We start from the raw sequence: 24,289 nt of genomic DNA, 5'->3' as shown, positions 1-24,289 counted from the left end.
ATATAAAGTCTCAGAAACATGAGTTCTGAATGGTGAATCTGTAATCTTATGGAAATATCTATTCTGCAGAAAATGAAGACAATGGACTTCAGATTTATTAAATATAATTATTATAATACAGCAGTACTGGAAGTACAGAAGAATCATATACAATCATTCTATCTGTTCAATTATTCAAGAATAAACAGTTTTGATTTATAACTGTTTGGAAATTATATAAAAGTATCCAAACTTTTACTAATCTTATTGTACAGTTTTAAAAATTAAGCTATTAATTCAATTGTACTTTGTCCATTTAAAACATTTTATACCATCTGAAAAAAGGAAAACATATATTTTTGTTAGGCACAACAAAATATATATAAATATTATTTTTTTGTTGGGTACAAAATCTTAAATAATTTACAAAGATGAAAAAAAATAAGCTCTAGGTGCGTCCTTTTGCACACTGAATTTACTCTCAATTTTATTAGTGTAGGTACAATAAGCAGTTGTTATCTGTCTGTTGAAATTACATTCCACTTTTGTATAATCGATTTTCTTGTTAAAAAGATTTAATCCACTTTAGACCAACACTTCTTATCTCATTTTGATATGTCTTTTTGGGAAGAGTTTTCTAGAAATTGTTACAAATGCTTGCATTAAATCAATAAAGATTGGTGTAATAACTGTATCATTATCATTATAATCTGATATTTATTAATTATAATCCAGTGTACATTGTAAAGTTGTTTCATAGCCTTTTTTTCTAAATCAGAGCTGGTCCCAAACTTTAATTGTATCCACAAACTCCTTCAGTTGATTACACAACAGTTTCAAGTGTATTTTCAATAAATAACAGTTTTTTAGCTTGCTGAGGAAAAAAAATCACTTCTCGCTTTGATGATACATTTGATATTGATTGCATTCATGCACAGGGTAGCATATGTAGTTTCAATTTTAAAACAATATTTGACTCATAAGAGTTATAAAATACTACAAGGCAAGAAGAGAAAAGAAGAAAAAATCTCAAAATTTTTGTAAGAAATATAAATATGTGTTAGGTATATACATATTTTTAATTTTTATTATTTGAATAATAAATAATTTGAAATACTTCAGCTCATTTTGGGCATTAAAATAAGTAAAAAAATTCCTATAAATTCTGTCTAAAAATGCTTTTTGTTGTTAATTTACAGTCAGTGAAATATTTTTTTCTAATTTCTCCTACAGAGTTACAAAGGGTCCATACTGAACATTTGGGACCCAAATTAGGAAAACTTAACTGATTTTTTATATTTTTTGATTTAAAAAAAAAATGAATAAAACAACTCTCAGAACGATATATCTGATAGTTTCAGAGAAAACTTTTGCAGAACTCAAATGATTAAAGTAATAAAAATGCTTTTTGAGGTTAGCCGTAAGTTAAATTTTCCATAAACAAATAAAAATTTCTAACAAAATTTGTAGAGAAACTATTCTCTTCTTGTGTTGTAACATTTTCATAACAATGAGAGTGGAAATGAAGACAAGTACATTATTTTAATTTACAAAACCTGTTTTTAAAAGTAAAAATAAGAGAAATTTATAACTGATTAAATAAATTGTAACTTTTTGTTATTATTATTTGTAATTTATTACACTACAAGAGGTATATAACAATGGAATTATCAAGTTACTGAATGTAATTCAATATGATTCTAGCTTTATTAATTGGATAAGCCTGATGAAATCGGCTTCGATCTGTTTAGGTTAACAAATTAGATTGAGCTGTTGATTTTCTAAATGATCAAGAATAATTAATTAAAAAATGAATTATGAAACTACAAATTAAATTGTGAATAAAGATTAAAACTTTAAAACTCAAAATTTCCTTAAAAATTAAAAACGATTTCTGCTATAACTAATAACAATAATGTTATAGTTTTTATCAGCCATTAGAATTTTACAACTTTACTGTAAATTAAACAGCTTATATGACATCATTTAAAGATTTTATCTACATATTTTTGATAATGTAACATAAAACATTTAATCATGGTTTGTATTAATTTCTTATTTTTATAATACTGTATTTCATACAAGTGCACACCTATCACTTTGAAGATTAATGGTGTGAAATGGTTCATGAAAGTATCTTTATTTGTTCTTCAATGGGACATGGATTCAACTTTTTATCAGCTAGTATATGTACCACCATTGTGTTACTTTATAAATTTTTCCCAACTAAATATTCTGAAAGGAAAATGATAACAAACTTAATTTATTAAATATTGTCAAGTAAAAAAAATATTGTCGGCAGATCAGAAAGAAATATTTATTACATAAGCAAAATACTTTATTGTTGATGGGGATTAAAACAATATTTTCTGAACAATGTAATTACAGGTAATGAGTTATTATGTTTTGTACTCTTTGTGGACAAAACATCAGTTGGCAGAGTGCTAATCAATATCATCTTTGCTAACACAATTTTTGTTTGGAAAAGAGCAAAGTAGAAGTCAGATTTTTTTTTTGTTTGCAAAGTATGTGTTCCATTTTTCCAGAAGGATAAACAGTGAATGAGGAAATGTATATCAATCATTCATCATGTATGGGATCAGAATGAAACATGCTGAAAAATTATAATCAAACAGTTGGGTGGTTTTGAATGATAAAAATATTGATCACGCTGGTCTACAAGTATGTTGCATGGCACTATACAGCATCTTTGAATACTTCTGTGAAGCATCTGTGTATTCTTTCAATATCAACTTCCTTGTTTCTTTGCTTGAAATCAACCAACAGAAAAGTTACATAATCACACTGTTGATTGTTATTAGTCTAACTGTGAGTGATGAAGTAACTGAATGTTACTAAGAATGGGTTGAAGAAATGTTTCCAAATATTTATGAAGCTCAGAAAATTTTAATCACTGTATACATATATATATTAAAAGGTAATTTCAGCAAGTTTCTGGAATACACTTATTACACAAAAAGAACACTGTAAATTAAAAAGTTTTATATTATATTTCCTTCAACGTAACTACTTTGATGGAAATAAAACTTATGTATTCTAGAAAACTGCTTAGACTACCTTTTAATGTATTTAAATAGTCATAATATTTATTATTTTCTATTTTGAAAATATATATAAATTTAAAAAAATCAAAACCTTAATCCATTGCCGGCTGTCTCCAGTAATCTTCTTTTGTTTATCAAACAGCATAATGATAGTGTAAATTTCTATAAAAGGTAAAAATCAATCATTGTTCACTTGTTTAATAATTGCGTAATTCCAGAAGATATTTCCTAGACCAGTCTCTTTCTTATGCAGTGGGAATATTCCTTGCACAATGTAATCATAAAAGAATAATGGAGTCTGAAACAGTCATAGTTTTGGAATAAAAGAGATGTACACTTCAAAATGAAAAGAAACCATCCCATAATCTTATTTGTTCAGTAGATTTTAAAAAGTGTTCCTTTAGTAATCTCTTCTTTTAAATAGGTCAAATTTCTTACTTGAACATAGAACACTTATCTCTTTACATATTTATACAAATAAAAATCTGTAGGAAGTAAGGTCTTGAGGTCATGAAGGCCAGGTTATCCGCCCTTCTTGTCCAACCCATTACTGAGAAAATGTTTTATTTAGGTAATTCTGCATGAATGTGTAGGAAAGGATGGACGGAACTCAGAGTTCTTCCATCCTTTATCAAATTGGAGAATCGAATTCTCCAGTGTTTAGAGCATTGCAAATCCTTCTAATATATTCAGGAAGTAGGTTCCAGTTATAATCTTTTCAGTAAAAGAGAAGGGACCAGTCCATTTTGTCTTGTCCAAATGTTTACCATAGACTAACTTTTGGACTGTAATGATGATGTTCCAAAATGTCATGTGGAGGTTCAGTACAGCAGTATGCAATATACTTGTCCTGAAACATGAAACATAGCTTCATTACTGAAACTGTTTAAATTTACGCTGTTTAAATGCCCGTCATGATCTAACGTATCCAGAATATCTATATTATAAATCTGATATAACACCTGCATTTTAAAACCATTAAAGTGCAGTTTTTTCTTAAAATATTATGAACAAATGTTTTTTGATATCTATTTCTACAAATCACTTCTCCAATGATTTTTTTGTGCTGTGCAAATAACTTGTTTACACAGCTTCAACAATTATAACAGACTCTTAACAGTCATCTTCCGTATGTCTACTTCACTAGGCTGCCCATTTTTTTGAGTAGTTTGTCCCATTGGTGAACGTCATTTTCATGTGGTGGTTCTTCATTGAACACATGATGATGACCTAACAAGTGAAATTGAGTCAAACTGAGCAAGCCATAAAACATATTGTACCTTCCTCTATATTATAACTGTGATGACTAATGAGCTTCATGAAGCTAATGACACTTTGTAAACACTGTGCATGCGCTGGTTCTATAACTTCATTGCATAGTGAAAACTTATTTAATTTCTCTTCATTTTGACATGTACTTCAAGTTTTTGACACACTTTGTTCCAAACCTATGTCTACTTGAACCTCATTATTTATGTGTGATCTTGTGCCCATGAGATGACTTGCAAAGGCTGATTATGATATGGGTAATGTAGAGGTATGTGTTCTTCATACCTGACAGTAAGCAGGTGTCCTGTTTTCCCAGTATAGTACTTAGTCCAGTTACTGCAATTTAATTTATATGCAGTGTTTATTCATATAAAATTCATTATTTTGTTTGTAATTATATTTATTTTGGTTTGGGTTTTAAAAGCAATACAATTATCTTTGCAGAAAATGTTTGATTTTGACTGGATTTTATTGATGTATGTTTGTGTTGTTTATTTTTACTTCTGGGTGTGTTTTTTTTATTATTTTATTTTGTATCTTATATAGCATGTTTAAAAATACAGGTTCATAGTCATTAACATGTGCCAGATATATACATTAACAACAGGCCAACCTGTAATAATGAGTAAGAGAGTAAAATATTGTAATACTAAGTAATAGACTGCCAGCCTCCATGGTGCAAATGGTAGCATCTCGCCCTTTCATCTGGAGATCCTGGGTTTGAATCCTGGTCAGGCATGGAATTTTTACATGCTACAAAAATTTCATTCATTTCATCCTCTGAAGCAATACCTAATGATAGTCCCAGAGGTTAAAAAAAAAGTAAGAGACTGGATCATAATTCTCAAAGGATGTAAATCCTCCACTTCTTTATAAAAAATTAATTGTAATATTTTTTATTTTATAAAAGTATAAATATTAATTCATCATGCTAATTTATAAAACTAAATCCAATAAGATTGTAAATAATAAATAAGACAATAAGATTGTAAATAAATCTCAATTTTTTTCAAATAAACCTGTGAGATCGGTGTGTGATTATTTGTATAATCATGAATATAAGATATGAATATATAAAAGTAAGTATTCCATAATTATTTAAGATTGGTAAGCAAAATAATTTTTTTTTGTTGCAGTGTTGAAACATGGGCTGCAAAGCTTGGAGAAGAATTGTGGGAACTTGGCACCTTAGTCACCAGAATACCTGAAATAAAATCTGTAAGTGAATTTTTTTTCGTTTCTAATAGTAAGATAGAATTTCTTAGTAATAATAACACTGATCAACAAAAAATTTGGAACTGAAAAGGGAGTAGGTCTTCTATACAGTATTTTATTTGCTGAATCTGAATATGTATTCTAAAACAACCATCACATAATGTTCTTAAGTTACAACCCCTTTAATTTATTTGTTCCATCATTCGTGGAACAAACTATACAAATAAGATAGTACATCTGTATGTTTCTTTATTCACATCTGATTTATATTGTGATGCATGCTGCAGACTTGTATTTCATATATAACTGTTGAATGATGTCATTTCATGTCAAGCCAGACATATGTCAGTGAGTCAAGTAATCAGTAATTCAATGTGATGAAATTTTCTTCAGTATGAGTTCAGCTCTTTGTATGGCTTACTATGTTCTTTAGTTGTGGTAGTGGTTTTGTCATACACACATTATAAAGATTGTTTCATAAATGATGCCATATATTTAGTGAACGATTTTTATGACAGAACAACTTTTGGTATTATTTTATTGAACATCAAAATTTGTTAAGTTTTGTGTTTCATGCTGTGTTTTATTGCACTCCATGGTGAAATAATTTTATAACGTATTTTAAGAAATTAAGTATTAATGAATTAAAACTTAATTATTTATATAATTAAGTATTTCTATAATATTTCAGTTTACTTTCATTCATTAAAACATTTTGCATTTTACAATAAATAAAAATCAGGCTTTTAAAAATTTTCCAAATATTTTTTGTTACATTTGCGGAGAATTCACCACAAAAAGTCAATGAAAATCAGTAATAAATCTGCTGAAAACTGCTTACAAACATTATTTTGACTGTCCCTCAGGAGACCAAGATAAATCCTGGGCTCCACATGTAGCATGCATCAAGTGCATGCTAGATGTGCATGCACTGGGTTAAACTAATCCAGTGGTTAAAAGGAAAAAAAGAGCATTTGCCTTTTGGTGTACCTATGATTTGGAGTGCCTACTAACCATTATGATGACTGCTATTTTTGCTTAACAAATGTTACCAGTTTCAATTCAAACAATAAAAGCAGTATCACATACCCAAATGTTCATTCAGTTATGAGACCAGTACCTTCCTGGTATTGCTTTACCGATTCCAATAGTTCCAATTTCTTGGAAAGAAATTTCTGATTCCCCAGAAGACTCAACCAATGAATCCTTAACTTCAATAGATATAAATTACATTTCAGAAGAATCAAATACTGAACCTCATCTCATCGCACAAGCAGAACAGAGCGACCTAATTTGTGATTTGTATTTATCAAAACAACATGCAGAACTCCTCGGTTCACATCTTAAAGAATGGAATTTATTAAACAAGGATACTAATATTTCAGTACACAGAAATTGGAATGAAAATTTACTGAAATACTTTAGAAGAGATGGTTTATTTGTTCTTGCCATGATGTTAATGGGCTAATGTCTGAACTGGACATTGAACATGTTATTAATGATCGGCGTTTATTTATAGACTCATCAAAAAGAAGCTTAAAGGCAGTGTTGTTGCGTAACTTGAATAAGTTTTCTTCTATACCAGTAGCACATGTCATAGGAATGAATGAAACATATGAAAGCATTTCAAAGATTTTAAAAGCTATTAAGTATGATGAAAACTCATGGTGAATCATTGCTGAGCTGAAAGCAATAGGCTTTTTCTGTCTCCAGAGTGGCTTTACAAAATATATGTGTTTCTTGTGTTTGTGGGATAGTTGGGCTACAGATAAACACTACAGGCTACAGATAATCAGTTCACCCCAGGAAAGGAAAATGTTGTAATATTCCCCTTATTGAAGCAGATCATATTATTTTACCCCCTCTACACATAAAACTAGGCCTGATGAAGAATTTTGTAAAAGCATTAGATAAAGATGGAGATGGCTTTAAATATTTAGCTGAGGATTCTACACAATTAAGTGAAGCCAAATTAAAAGAGGGAATATTCATAGGGCCACAGATAAGAAAATTAATTTGTGAAAATGTATTTGACTGTAAATTGAATCCTAAAGAACTAGCAGAATGGAAGTCATTCAAAGATATAGTTACTGGTTTTCTTAGAAACAAGAAATATGAAAACCATGATAGCTTATAAATGAACTCAAAAAATTTAGGCTTTAGAATGTCATTGAAAATGCATTTTTACATTCTCATTTGGACTTGTTCCTTTTAAACTTTGGTAACATAAGTGACAAATAAGGAGAAAGATTCCACCAAGGTACATTGCAGATGGTACAATGTTATCAAGGCAGATGGGATGAATGACTACTGCTGGATGTTAAAAAGAGAAGACTTCACCAAACAGAGAAGGAAAATAAGAGAAAAGAAATTAAGATAAACGTAATGTCTGCAAATAAAGGTAGGAATTAACCATTAACCATTAATTAAGATAGGTTGTAATTATTATTATTTTTGTATTCTATCATTTATGAAGTCTCTCAATATTTTAAAGGATCATAACTAAAATCTGAGGGTGACGAAGAAAAACTGATTTCATTTTAAGATTCAGCATAAAAAATACATTCTAATTCACCTACTTTTATGTCTGTTCCAAATTATCATTTTTTTTTGTTGACCTATGTAATTAATTTATAACAAAAGTTTCATAATTTGTTTGAGTATTATAACATGAGTAGTGTAATTATTCAGTATTGTGGTAGAAAGGTCTAATCATCCATTCATAGAATTATGGATGATTCCATAAATAGCTAATACTGAATTATCATGCCTATCATAAAAATTACCCTACAATAAGAGTCTGTAATTTTATTATAATTACCAGCTTATAACTGTTTACTATATATATAATTAAACAAAATTGCAGGGAAAATATAAGCAAACTAAATACTTACTGTACAACTGGATACACTACATACGAGTATATATATATTTTTATTTATTGTAAAAAAATTAAAAAATTTCAAAAAGCATAGAAGAAACTTAAAACTAACAGAATTATATCAATTTTATCTTGTTTATTACAACCTAGATGCAACAATGTATTACAAAAGACTTCTAAAAGGAAATGAATTATACTGAATGGAAATTATCAATTAAAAATCTATTTTATGTTTCCTTGAATGTCATTTCATTTAAATGCTATATATATGCACCCTGACTGCCTACAATCCAAATTGACTGTCACAATTTTTAACTAAAATGAGAAATTTGAATAAAGATGCTTTAATTTATATTTAATTTTCTTCTTAAAGATTGATTAGCTGACTTCATTAGTAAATTAAAATATTCTAAAGCTGAAAGTGCAAGTTTACCTTTTAGTAATAATTTCTAGATCTGTGTATCTTATTAAGTTAAACAGTGTAATCACCAGCTCATGTTATTAATTTGTTTTTATGCATGTTTTTTACTAATGCAAATTTTTTCAATGTAGAACTTGTTCTTGTTTTTAGATTGTAATATTGCAGGATACAATATTTTTTTATGAATGTTGTTATTGATAATTTTATTTTATCTTAATCTTATTTATTTATTTTTTAATAAACATACTATAATTTTTTAGAATTATTTGGACTATTTTAAGTATATAGTATAGAGTATATAGAGTACTAGTATATATAACTTTTTCTGTATATTCTGATTTGCATGAATTCACCAAGGAGTCATTACTGGATTGTTGTTACCAAATATATTTAACTTTGTAAAAATCAATCTATTGTTAACAAGTATTCTGTTGTCTTTGATGAATTTTTGGCTTTTGCTCACATCCTTTTTATATTCTGCATGTAGGCTTGCATTATAAGATCAACAAAATGTAAATTGAAATTTCCATAAAGCATTCAACTACTGAAAAATGGAAATAAAAATGAATTTATTGCAATATGGAAATATAAGAGTTAGGAAACATGTGCTGGTGATTAAAATGAAATGGTGATTGGTCAACATTTACATTAATTATGCAATTTGTATATATTGTCTGTTTATAGAAAGATCCTGTTATTCAATTATAAGCTAGTAAAGTTTGATTAATGGGTAATTTGCCTATTTTCAAATTGGTTGTTCTTAGGTCAGACTTTTTAAGATTTTTCTTAGAATTTAGGTTATGCAGTTTGTGTAGTAATGACAAAAGAATATGTTTACGATCCCAAAATTTTAATTTCATTTTCATTTTTATTTTCACAGTTATATAATTATATTATGCAACTTAAAGTACACTGTATGTTGGTGTGATTAAATCAAATTTTTATGTTAGGGTTTTTCCAGATCTTGTTGTTTTATGACCCCCATGAACAAACAAATGCCATTTTAGCATTGAAAAAATCTTAAAAAGATGTATGCTGGCCTGTTTTTTACTTGGATAGATATAGCATGATGATTTCTATATATGGCCATTGGTACCATTTAATTTTGGTTCAATTGATCAAGGGGACAGGAAGATCAGGAGATTTAGGACCTTATGAGTCCTGTATTAACAAAAAGTAAATATTTTCTAACATAATTTAATGCCTAGGTAAGTAAGATACTTTCTGATGGATATTAGGTGTTATTAAAACCTCGCCATGAAGAGATGAAGGAAAAAACCTTTTTTTTCTTTTTGTCATTTCTGGGCCCCAAATCTATTCTGGTGCTAATTAGATGATTTTGTTACATTAATATATCATTTTGATTATGTATGAGTATTTGGACATTTTCATATAGAAGTATTTTAATAAATTTAATTCTTTTGCTTTTTTCTCAGCCATTGTTTTGTCTGATATCTTCAAACTGAATTAACTAATCTTTACAAAATTTTGTACTATAACTTCGGAGTGAGTGATGCTGTTTAATTATGATTACAATTGATTAAAGAGGTGGAGAGATATGGTCACCATGGATCCTGAAACTTTACCAATTAAGTTACATAACTATCAGTTTTTTTTATTGTACTCATAATTTTTTTAATTTTTGTATAGAAAATTTTTTATTTGTCTTTTCAACTTTTTTTTATTTGCAGAAGTATAAATTTCTCAATGCAAGAGTTTTACCAACTAATGGGGAAGCCATTCTTAATTCTATGGTGGCAAATATTAATCGGATGTTGAAACAGAAAATGGATGCTGTTATGGTAGGTATATGATTTTTGAATCAGTTATTTAGGTTTATAATTTAGTTCAAAACTTTTTTTAAAGAAAATTTTGCAAACTTCAAAGAACAAAAAAGCTTAAGAGAAAGTTTAAAAAACTTACAGGTAATTTTGAATACTTCCACTAAAATTTTATTATGTACTAGCTAATAACCGGCATGTGTTGCAATGCCACTCGAAGCAACAGAGTGTTTGTGTTTTAATTCTGTTTATTGAAGTGCTTTTGGATACACAATATATTTTGTTTTTCCATCTGGTGTGAACATGAATAAATCAGAAGGTTTTCCAGTGCACGAGCAGGCCACATACAGCTGTTCATGTGTGAAGCTTGGATTTTCCAAATTTAGTCTACACACTTATAGCGATTGTCCCTGTGCTTTGTTGGTGGTCATTGCAAATACAAGTCACATCGGAAACTGCAAACATTTGAATTCAAATGGCATATCTGTCAGAATCAGTGGGATGTGGCAACAGTACATCTTCTTTAAATATTCCGTTTAAAATTGTAGCTTCGATGATACTGTTCATCATCTTTTTCACTGAAAGTCTGGTACCATTGCAAAGTCATGGTGGATTGATGTTTCAGAGAGGAATGATAGGCACACCAATTTTTAATGTTAAAATGTGCAGCGGAATACCTGGAAAATCAAGTGAATTCAGTTGGATAATTGACAACTTTGTCTTGATTAATTATATCAGTGATAGACTTATATGTTTTCGCTTCTTCTGGTATTTCGTTTTGAATGCTGCAATTGATGGCAATGACATCATTATATTTGGCTGCTAATATAACATGTGCACATGCACCTGTACTAATGATTTTTGTAATTCTGTGCGATATTTGGAAAACTTTGTGAATCAATTCGTCTGTGGTTGCTGTGATTTGAAAGAAGTTTTTTGATGATGCAATATATTTTGTTGATTCACTAATTGACATTTTCCCATTCCCAATATCCAACAATTGTTTTGCAAAATGTTTAGTGAATGCATCATGTTGTAGTTGTACACGTATATTGGTCTTCAAAGTCAATTTTTGTATGTATTGCCATATAACTGATGATTTGAGACATGCATTAAGCTCATCAGTGGGTGTTGAACATAGTATAATTGTTAGAGTTTGTTGAAAATCACCAGACAATAAAATGAGTGCGCCACCAAAGAGCTGTTCATTTCCTCTCAAATCTTTTAGTGTTCAATGAAGTGTTTCTAATGCTTTTTTGTGCGCCATAGTACATTCGTTACATATTGACTTGACATGATATGAGTAATTTACCCATTCCAGAAGTTTTGTTGATATTACATGTTGGTGTCTCAGTGATTTGCATATTCAATGGCAATTTCAGTGCTGAATGCACTGTTTGGCCACCATCCAAGAGAGTTGCCGCAATTCCAGATGATGTGATTGCCAGTGCAATAAGATTTCATGATCTAATGATTGCCAAAATAAGTGAAATGAGACAAGTTTTGCCTGTGCATCTGACCGAATCTAGGAAATACAGTCTGTGGGATTGGTTTGTAATTACATGCATAATGCTCTGTGCGTTGTTCTGGAACCAATTTCAGAAGATTTGTTTGAACAAATGTACCCAATTCGTCGATATAGTAGTGTGTTTCTTGTTACAAATCACGATCGAAATGGTCGTTTGCAGATCGATTCGGCACAGCCATTCCCAGTTGTACCAATGTTTTGTTAGCGATTGCCAAACATATGCCCTCAATCGAAACCAATGCCCTCATTATATACGTATGGTGTGAATTGAATGTCCGGATTTTGAGTCGTTGCACGCAAACGATGTAGGATGTCTTCACTAATGTAATCTTTGTATTTTTCCCAAAGATGTTTTGGATTGGATGGGAAACACATTGTCAATATGATTACAAATAATGTTCATGATAAGTTGCACATACTTGACTGTTTATTGTTCTCAGTTCTTGGAAGTATGTCGGTCCACGTACGTTGATTAACAGTAATCGCAAATAAAAGCATTCTGCATTGTTTGGGTGAACAGTGTACACGGCCTAACGTGTCGGTCAATTATAAATTGGGATGTCCTTCAACTGCTTTACCTTGTTTGCGATATTAAAACTTTTTCGATGATGCATTCCATGTGTAGTATATTGGCACTTCAGAGTAAAATAACTTCTTTGCAAACATATCAGCTCCGCACAATGAGGAAATTGCAGTTAGCGTTGTTGGCAGTGGTGACAGTCCTTTTACACGTGCATTTTCTGTTGTGAAGTACACGAGTTGCCCATTTTCAAGGTACACTACCAAATGAACAACTGTTAGATAATGTTCATGGATTGGAAATGATAAAATGCGCCATATTACTTCATTGCTACTAATGTAGCATCTCAGTTGATATTGGTCGATTTCATCGATAGATGCAGTCGTATTTCCCACTCCAAAAACTGCCACATCGCTTCCTTTGTTGACATATTTGCAAATGTACTTGATTGATTTCACCGATTTACAGTACTCGACATTGATGTGTGCTTTGTATGTTTTCGAGAGTAATGGTGAATACGGTACAATCCACAACTGTCGACTTCTACAAGTTTTGTACTTTTAAAGTGATGGATTTTCCGCCATCTTCGTTAATCGTCGTCGATAGAGTGGATATCCGTGTCATTGCCAGTGATAGTCTCGGCAAGGAAGTCTCTTGGGTATCGTTTCGTGCATTTCCCATCAGATATGGATGGTGAATTGTTGTCGAGTAAGCCACATGGACCATGAATCTTGTTTTTGGTGACGATTTCAAATAAGTCTGGATCAATGTCGACATCTGGTATTTCTGCTGAGATGACTACATCAATTTGATCTGGTGTGATTTTTTCGATCAACCAAATCAAAATGTGTGCATGTGGCAATCCTCTTTTTTGCCATACAATGGAATACATCCAACAGCATGTTTCTCCAAAAATATGATGCTTGACAATTAAATCCATTAAAGACTACAATTTTTGTTTGAACACACGCGCGGAAGTATCATGACGATCCGATGATGATTATCCAGTTAACAGAAGTTCTTTTATTTCATCCCACGCAGGATTGCATGTGAATGTAATAAATAAATTGTGGCTGCCATAAGCGCGAAAATAGGTCATTGCATCTTGTGCGTATTCATGCATGTGCCGTGGACTACCTGTAAATGTGGCCGGTAGTGTGACCATTTTTCCCAATTCATTGGGATTCACATTGCTACCATTAACAACTGCATCACGTAAATGAATGTACTTATCGGAACGCAACTTGGTTTGATTTAATCGAATGTAGAGGAGTCGTTCGGTTTCGATTTTCGCATACATATCGACAATGTATTGATGGAACAATCTTCGATATTTCAAGATATCACTTTCAGTGTTTTCACGAATCATTAATCGATATAAATAGTAATTCATGGCACTAACTTTCTTATTCGTTTCTTCATCTGTTTGTGGATTTCTCAATTTGATGTTAAAATGATATCCATCTTCTCATTGCCATAATCAAATCGAATATTGGAATCCATCGTATGAGCGATGAGTTTCTGAGATTCGCTGAACATCACCGTTTCTGCATGAAGAATTATATCATGCTAGTTGAATTCTTTGCCAACTATAACGATCGCCACTTTGTCAATTGTTGGTACATTGTACTGTCTTTCGTGTTGGCCGACAGGCGTTTTGTCTGCTCTAACTACAACTTTGTAGTTATCAGCTGGCATTTGTTCAAGGATAGATCTGAACATTCGAATTAATTCGTTGTGTTGGTCGAATAAAGTTTGTAATGCAGCGACAATTTCTCGTTTAGTGTTCGTATTGAATCGACAACGTTGATCGATTTGTTCATCTGTGTTTCCCATGAAATAAATTTGAAGAAATATGTAATCGGCAGTAGCAATAGTGATCCTGCACTATGATAAATTTGCCCTTGCACTTTGAATGTTATCGTATAATTCTCGCGCACGATATTTGTTGCTCCGAACGATGTCATTTGGAAACATGAATTGTACTTGCGTATGTTTGCCAAAAAATGTTTCGATTGGCTTGTCACCTGATACCAACGTTGATAATGATTTGGCTGGTGAATGTAATTCTGGCAATTTCACTTTTTCATCCGCGCAGCACATTCCTGGTGTTTCATTCTTAAATTTGAAGGCACTGAAATACACGTATAATTTATCAATTTTTTTCAAAAGCACACTTGGATGAAGACTGTAATCATAATTAGCATCGTAATGGAATGCACCAAGATTTAAATCAGCGTGCAGTGTTCGTCTGGATCGAGCAGTGCGTACTCGAACGGTTTCTAGTCTTGCTTCCCGTTGCTCGTCTGTTTGAAAACTCGTAATGCCCTTTTCTTTTGTGCTTGAGATGTACATCAACCAATCGCTTGTCGCCTGGGTGGCATAATTGATTTCACAGTGAAAGTAATGCTTTGTGACGACTACAACCGTATAAAAATTTTTTAAACACTTTTTATTTATTACACTTTATTCACTAAATACGTTATTTACTTTTTAGTATATTTCATCTTGTAATTCATATATATAACATTACTGCATTAATTAATTATACTTTCGTAATAAACACATGTAGAGTCTTTGAAGGATGGAACAAATCTGATCCAAAATAGGGCGTTATATTTTAATAATAAGAGTAATAAAAAAAGTGAGAACTTTTATTTTAATATTTAAAAGTACTTTTTTAATAAAATTTAAAGTTCCTCTCTTTAATAAAAAAGGAGCAAATTAATTCTGAATCTTGACACTTTTTGACAGTCGTTTTTCTGATCACTTAATATACAAATTTTTTAAACTTTTTATTTTTTACACTTTATTTACTAATGTACTTTCACAGTCCTTCTAAACACTTAAAGAAAAGTATCAGAGCTTAGATACTTTTGCTTGCAAAACCTTCAGGTTTTTTCTTTTTGCTTAGGTACTTTATTGCTTGCGAGATCTTCCAAACAAATTAAAAATTTGTTAATATGTATCTTGTCCGCACGTGCAATCGTCTACATAATATATATAAAGAAGAAAGTCTGTTTGTATATTTGTTTGTTTCGTAAATATCCAAATCGGACCATAAATACAATTTTCCGAAATATCTCAACCCCAGCGCCACTTAGCCGGTCCAAACTAACTCAGAAACCATCGCGGGCCTGCATATAACAGCTCACCAAAGTTTATTGCAATCGGATGATTGGGATGAGAATTTCCTTTTTTATTTTTTTCCTTTTTCCCGTGCATAAATCGGTCCAGTAGTTTTTTATTCTATAGTGGACACACATACGAACATTGCCTTTTATATATATATATATAGATGTGTAGAAGAAAAAAGTCTGTTTGTATATTTGTTTGTTTCGTAAATATCTCGACACCGGCGCCACCTAGAGGGTATAGTTTTTGGAAAAATCTTTCTTTTCACGTAACTAATATATATTCTGAATATGAGCCAATTCGGACCATAAATACAACTTTTTGAAATATCTCAACCCCAGCGTCATCTAATGGGTCCAAACTAATTCAGAAATCTTCACGAGCGTATGCACAATAAAATTTCTTCTATTACTATCACAATCAAAATAATGTATTTTAATCATAAATATTGTCGCAGTGTTCGCGGCTTGATTAGGATATTAAGAGATTGACATTGAAAATGTTTATATAATTAAAATTTATTAGTTTAAAAACATAAGTAAAACAAGATATAATAAAAACAAGAATAATAATGACAATAATAATAAACAAACAAATACTGATCGTAATAATCAGACCACAACAATAATAATAATAATGTCAATATTAATAATAATAATAATAATAAACAGTGATTACATACAAAACAAAATTTAAAGTAATCGTCAGGATTTATTCAGAGGTAGATAAGTAATGAAAACCAGAATTCAGCCTCTCTGACAAAAGACATTAACATGACTAGTCTTAACGCTTTTAACCACTTGTTTTGTATTAACAACAATAGAGCAGTAGATAAAACAAGTGTAAAGTTCTTTCCCTGCAAATACCTTTGCTGTTCACAAATAAAACTACCCTAACAATTTATGAATGAAATTTAATACATTATCTCTTTACAGTAACTTACCATATAGTCTTATAGTAACTCACCAAACCATTTCTTGTTTTTGGATACGGAATTACTTGTAATGTCACCGTAATTGTGCCGAATTCAGTTCACTAGAAATTTGCTTCTTCACTAACCTCCTCGTAGAATACTCTCGCTGACTCACGTCTTGCAGTCTGACATCATAACATCTCGGCTAGAGTGATTCGCAGAACTGATCCCCAGAGTATTTATACTCTTATCCTCTTTATCTGCCGTATCGGATCCAACTTGAAATGTGAGAATGATCGACTGCCCTCACATTTTCCCATGGAATTCCAAACCTTGGTCTGGTAACTCTTCTCACGGAACATCGGTTGTGGGCAATATTACAAAAGACGATTGTTAAATGGACCTGTTACCTTTACTAAAAAGGTTTCTTTTAGCCCCTTTCTGGATACTACTACTACTTTTTTCTTAATTGCCAGGAATCCGTTACTCAGGTTCATTATACCAGTCTTGTTACAATATAATATAAATCTAATAAATAAAACCTAGTTTTATAAGGAAAGGAATTTATCTATTGAATATAAAGCATTATCAATTAAAATTGTTTTTAATAATTATTCATCTCTTCTATTTTTTACTCAGAATATTTTTTGTATTAATTTTGCTTCTCATGTATGATATGGTCTTTTGAAATAATGCTAATTTATGTTGTTCAATATGAATATTACTCTTATACTTTTTATAATGATCACTGAAATCTCTATTTTTTTAAGGCTAAATATAACAAAAATATGTACCCAAACAAAACTGTTTGCACATATAACAACTTCATTTATGATGATGAAAATACTTGTTTTTTTATTATACTTGTTTCATAATTAACAGCAATCTAATGGTATTTTCAGAATTTTTAAATAGCTTGGTAAATTATAAAATGATAAGATACTCTGTGAAACAATTTCATCTCTGATTTCGTCGTTCTGCGGCAAAAAAATCACTAACTAGCAAAAACAAACAACCAAGATACTTAAAGTTAAAAGTTTTCCATCACCAAAAATCTAGTTTTTTAATATTTTTGTAGCAACCAGTACAATATTTTTATTTAATGATTTACTTTCACAATCCTATGTTTAAAATAAATTAATTTGTCAGTCAACTGAATAAACTTAAAAAATGTTAGAGATTTTTTCCTGGAAAAACAATTTTATGATCAAAGCAGTCAATGGGTTTTTTTCATATCATGAACAAAACAAATTAAAAAAAAAAAAAAAAATCATGCTTATTTTAACAAAAATACTTTTTTATTAAGTAGATACATCATTTAAATACAACTCCGGTTCAGGTACTGTATCTTTTTTATTTTCTATGCTGGGTAGGTTGGAATACTAGCCATGTTATTCTTCAGGTATAATGTTTGATTTACGCAATCACAAAAGATTTTTCTTTTGCAATGGGCAGATTGAGCTGTAAGCCTTTTTCAGTTGAATGTAGTCTTTCTAGGGCCTTCCTTTAATTTTATCTATAAGAATTTTTTTGTATGAGCTGCTGTAATCGTATTGGTAAAACATTATTTGAGATTTTTTCAAATTTCATAGATATCATTTTTGGTTAACAGCATAATGGAACTAACCTAGCAGCGTCAAACCTGCACAGACATAACAATTAAATCACGCATGTGTCATCTACGCCACTGAAATATAGAAATACTGGAATGGGCACTGCCTTTGTCCAACGTGAGCGGAAAACTTACGTGAGACAGATAGATTTAGAGGTATAGTTTTCATTGTCGCACAGTGCAGCGCATGCGCATTGTACCTAACGTACCGTTCCTTCAGAAAGTGAATCCAAAAAACTTAATTGTAGTTAATATTAAGTGATAAAATCTCAATTCTATTTAATTAATAGAAAAATTTCAATGCTTATGAATATTAAATAAATGTTGAGTTAATCATTGTATCATATAAATGTTTTTATAAAAACTTTCTACAATAACTTGAATTATGAAAGATAACTTGTGATTTGTGATGAGAGAGAGATCGTCACAAACCTTTTGAACGGACTGTAGACAAAGAAAGGTATACCGCTAAATCAGCTATCTTTGTTGGCACGGATTTCTAACGCTAGTGCCCATTCCAGTATTTCTATATTTCAGTGATCTACGCAACACGACAGTACTACCAACATAAACAAAAATATAACTAAATTGCGGATAATAATTGACTTACCATCGTAAAATATCAGTTACTTTTAACATGAAATTAATAAAATATCATAACCGTGAATAATAATAAATTAAATTTAATAAATTAATCAAATTGTGTGATATTATTATCGATTAGTAAACTAGAAACAAAAACATTTTTATTCACGTATGTAAAATTAAATTCATGACAAACTATATTTATCTGACAAGTTTTTGAATTGGTCAATAGATGGCACAGCGTGTAACGTATCATTTGTTTTCCCACAAGCATGATGATCATGCCCATAAGTATGTAAATATTTACGACTTTGAATCGTATCGTGAGAATTACACATACATTGAAAACATTACCAAACGGAAACGCAACGTGCAAGTAATTCACTAAAACTCCCTTGTATGCAAATATAAGTTGAGAGACTAAATAACAATATTTAGCAATGAATTTGAACTAAAAAACGACGAAGAAATTAGACTGGAATTAATTCCCTCAGAATACAACCATTTTTCATTACATATGGTTGAGATTTAGAATTGTCATAGAAAAATATGGTCCGCCTCCTTTCTCCCAAATTAGATTTTTGAAAAATTACTTTTTGCTTTCAAAGAAAAGTCTAAATATCAATTTTCACGACTGAAAAAAATTCTTCCTAAGTGGATGTCTACATTATAAAAACATCCAAAATTCACCTATTTAAGTTAAGCACTTTGAGCTATTTCGTTGATAAGTCAGTCAGGATACTTTGGTATATATATATATATATATATATACACTGATGATATATATCATGAGGTGAGAACAGCTGACGGATAAAAGTTTTGTTTATAATTTCAATATTGCATTTAAGCGTGTCCGTTTGAAGTTTCGACATTAGTTGAACAACGTTCAGTGATCCGTTTTTTTGCTTTCTGAAGGTGAAAAACCGGCCAGAATCTTTTCTCGAATGATTTTACAGTATGTTGAAAGTTGTATGAACGGCGGAAATTTTTATAAATGGGTAGAACAGTACAAAAACATTGACTGACGAGCGACGTCCTGACCGGTCAGTTGAATTGTCAACTCCTTCGCTTGAAACCCGCATTGACGACATTATTCGTGAAGACCAACGTATCATAGTTGAACATATAGCAAAAACAGTTGCAGTAAGTGTTGGCACAGTTCATAACGTTATCAGTAACAAGCTCAAGTACAACAAAACAAGGGCAAGGTGGGTCCCGAAAGAGTTAACGCAACAACACAAGGAAACAAGACTCAAACTGTGTACAGACTTGAGAAAACGCTGTGAAAGGGAAGGTGACCCTTTTTTAAACAAGATTTTAATGTGTGATGAAACTTGGGTTCACCATTTTGAACCAGAGTCCAAAAGACAAAGCATGGACAAAGAACAAAGACAAACCAGCTCTCCTATCTCAAAGAAATTCAGAATGCAAGCATCAGCGGGAAATGTCATGTTGACCATCGTTTGGGACGCCCAAGGTGTTGTCTTTTGTGATTTGGAAAATCTGCATAAAATAAATAGTGTCTACTGCTCAGACATGCTGATGAAAAGAGTAAAGCCAGCAATGAGATAAAAACATTGTGGATCTCAAAGAAAATGGGTGATATTACTACATGACAATGCTTGCCCTCACACCACCCACCTGACCTAAGAAACCATTGGAAAATGGGTTGGGAGATACTACCACATCCTCCCTACAGTCCAGATTTGGTTCCCTCGGATTTTAATTTGTTTGGTCCAATCAAGGAGGCATTACGTGGAAAGAAGTTCAGCAACAATGAGGAGGTCAAAGAATTTGTGGGAAAGTGCCTCAAACAACAAGACAAAGACGTCTTTGCATCAGATATAAACAAACTAGTTCATCGTTGGGACAATTGTATTAATACTGGTGGGGATTATTTTAAGAAGTAGAAATGTATGTTAAGAGTCTCATGTTGTAAAGATATACAGTTTTTTCTACATCAATTTGTGTCTTTGATTATTGATTGTCTCTCGTGTATATATGTGTGTGTGTGTGTTGTATTGCATTTTTTGTTTTTCAAGCAAGTTTTCTTAAAGAATATATGTATAAACTAAAATATCATATGTTACTTTACTAGATAAGATATCAAAATATTTATCCAAGCATAAATATTTGTTAATTGTAACCCTAGAAATTCATTACTATGTTGCAAAATATATATATATGACTTATTTGAGTTGTTTATTTAAAACAAAAAGTGATAAGATGCTATGCTTAAAAAATCTGAAAGAATTGATTTTTATGAAATTAACAATAATATTACCATTAAAATTTTATACAAATCAATTATAATTTAGATTGTTTATTTTTGTAGAATATAACATCAAAAAATGATGGTATTATTTGCTTAAAAGCTAACAATATTATTAAAATAATATTATTAATTTACTAGATAATAATACTCTATTTAATATTATATATATTAAATATCTACCTATCTTCACATGCTCATCATTTGAATACCCTTAAATTCAGTTAGTGAAAATGAATTAACTGATAATTCAGTTAATTATCTAATGAAATAATGATCAAGGAAGTTGGACTCTATCTTTCATTGAATTGTAGTCCATAATGTTAAAATTATGAAAGGAAGACTCTTATCAGAATAATTATTGTAAGAAAAAGAGTAACTGTAAATTGGAGGTAGAGCTGTAGTTAAAAATGAGAATACATATTAACAGCATCATATGCAAACATTTTGATAGCAATAAACCAGCTGGATGGTAAGTCTTGTCTATAAAACTCATAAGTTCTAAAACGTAGGCCTTATTCATTGCATTAATTAAGTTTTATTTTGTCCTTGTGTTTGCTTGAATTAAATCAAACTTTTTAAAAATTATTAAAAATTTTAAGTTCCTTCTAAGTAGAGTTATGGTGGTAAAATTCTGTGCTACAGACATACAGGGTAGTGGTGCATCCACTGAAGAAGGAGCTGTGTAATTAGTTTCGAAGGAACTGGAAAAAAATTTTAGTTTAATTATATGTAAGTTATATGTAAGTAAATTTTAAAGTTTTATCACATTTTATCTTGCTATTAATTAGAAACTTTGTTTTCAGTTTTAGATAAACCTGATGTTGATTTATTTATTTATTTTTTTTTACACAGTGCATAATAAAAGCTGCAGAAGAATTATCAGAAAATTTTGAATATAATTCATCTTCATTATTAGCATATCATGGCTCAAAAGTATCTGTTGCAATTGTGGATGGAAATACTTTAGAACCAAATGATGAATACATTGTACCAAGAGTAATAACAATAGATGAACTTAAACCTGAGAAAATATCGGCCAATTATTTATTAATGGAACTTGCTAATAACAGTCATTTCTATGGAATTCCAGTTAATACTAGCTATAGTGCAGTTCATGTACCTACTGATGTTTTTGACCAAGGTAATTAACAATCCAAAAGGAATAAGGCTTAGCGTATGAGATGTAAATATCTTATATCTGATCATGAGGATTTCATAACTGTATTCTACATTCCTATCAGAAAATATTTGAATCCAATTTGACAGTAAACCTGCTTTTAATATCCCTGAAATAGTTTCATTAATTTCCGTGAATTTAAATATAAATAGATAATAATGTAATTTAAAAAATGAATAGTATTTTCTCTGTTTTGTCTAAAGGAAAATTTATTTTAAATGTAGCCAAATAATGAAGGGTTCAATACAATTTAATGATATTACAATGCAGTTTTTTAAAGAAAAAAAAATGTATATAAATAAATCTGCAATGTTAGCTGCTACATCCGAGTATTATTACATACTAAAGAAGCATGTCTTCATAACATTAAACATTTAATAAATAAAATATAATTAAATATATTTATCGGTTGACTCCTACTTATTCCCACAATTGTAACAAAAAAAAAAATTCAAAAGAATCATTCAGCAAAATTTATGAAAAAATTTAGGGTAAATAGGTTTTTATTACAATTTTAACATTATCAAAAAATTAAGGTTTATTAAAGACAAATATTGTTCCTTATAGAAATTATTATTATTAATGAAAACAATTACTTAATAATCAAAATGCAGTACATGTATTATACGAAGACTGTCCAGAAAGTAACTTACATTTTGAAATAAAAAATCAACAAAATAAAAAAAAGAAATTTATTATACATTTGAAAGGGACAATCTTAAACTATTTTTCTACATAGTCACCATTTAAATTGGGCACTTCTAAGGCAGCAGATTTCTACAGAAAAGGAATTGAAAAGCTTGTGCATCGTTATATTTTTGGCATCTATCTTGCACAAAACTTGCTTCCGCAATACAATTTCATGCAGTAAACTTTGTGAAATTTGGGGGAAATGAAACGAGAATTCTGTAATCGTAATGTGGTGATTTTCACAAATTTTTGTTGATTTTCATCATCAGTTCATCAGTCATAAGGCTAGGCCAATCACTGCAGTCCTCATCATGAAAATTTGTGCGGCCATTTTTAAACTGAATGCACCACTGTCTCACTCCACCTTCACTCATTCCATCTCCATACCCTCACAAAGTTGCCGATGAATTTCAATGGGTTTGAGATTGTTTTGCCAGTAAAAACCTGATGACTGAATGCACCTCACCAACTCATGAGATTTTCTATTGAAGCACGTATTTCAATAATTCACAACAAACAAAATAGAAAGATTGCAATCCACACACTACGACAGCTTGATGAGTACTGAGTGAGTGTAGAAACGTTTTGACCCCAAGATGGCGGCTCTATCCCCGCCCATCTCCACACTAGGCACAAATGTAAGTTACTTTCTGGACCGCCCTCGTATTTAGTTAGAATTATTTTAAAAATAATTTTAACTAATACACTCTGTAATGGGAAAAAACTATACTTTAAAATTGAATATGCTTTTTTTAAACCAATAAATTCAGCAAAATCTGTGTCAAAATATAATTTCAAATCTTTAGAGTAAATTATTTTGAGGTTCTGAGATAAAAAGTTTAGTATGTTTAAACAAGGATGTGGCAATATGTACTCGTAACATTAATAATAAAATATAAAGTCTAAATCAAGAAGTGTTTTATATTGTAGGTAATACATCTGATTTTAATTATTCATTAAATAGATTTTGAGTTGAATTTTTAAATTGCCAATAGAACACTTTAAAAAACAACATTCTCTTAGAATTTTAATTAGAATAAATAATCAAAAATTCTGAAAACAGTTTTTCTCCTTTAAAAACCAAAAAAGAGGAATACCCTTATTTTGTCTTAACTCATAGCTTTCATTTTGATTTCAAGAACTAATTGGAGCATTAATTAAGTAAATTAGCATTTCAGTGCAAGTATTAACATAATCATAAAATATAATTTTAAAGACAACTACAACATACGCACATGCAAGT

General features: G+C 30.4%; 1 protein-coding gene across 2 annotated transcripts in view; it reads left to right on the top strand.

Annotated features, from left to right (window-relative positions):
- The window catches only part of Ca-Ma2d (Ca[2+] channel Muscle-specific alpha2/delta subunit), a 138,274-nt gene that overhangs the window by 10,844 nt on the left and 103,141 nt on the right, over positions 1 to 24,289 (top strand). For both annotated transcript variants that reach the window (XM_075360144.1, XM_075360143.1), the window contains exons 2-4: positions 5,450 to 5,531; positions 10,522 to 10,632; positions 22,032 to 22,320. In XM_075360144.1, the coding sequence (XP_075216259.1) occupies positions 5,450 to 5,531; positions 10,522 to 10,632; positions 22,032 to 22,320 (482 nt within the window). The remainder of the gene's footprint in view (positions 1 to 5,449; positions 5,532 to 10,521; positions 10,633 to 22,031; positions 22,321 to 24,289) is intronic.

This window comes from Lycorma delicatula, chromosome 3 (genome assembly GCF_047948215.1).
Source record: "Lycorma delicatula isolate Av1 chromosome 3, ASM4794821v1, whole genome shotgun sequence".
In the NCBI taxonomy this organism is placed as follows: Eukaryota; Metazoa; Arthropoda; class Insecta; order Hemiptera; family Fulgoridae; genus Lycorma; species Lycorma delicatula.
The sequence above is the reverse complement of the archived record's forward strand: the minus strand, read 5'-3'. Positions and strand labels throughout refer to the sequence as shown.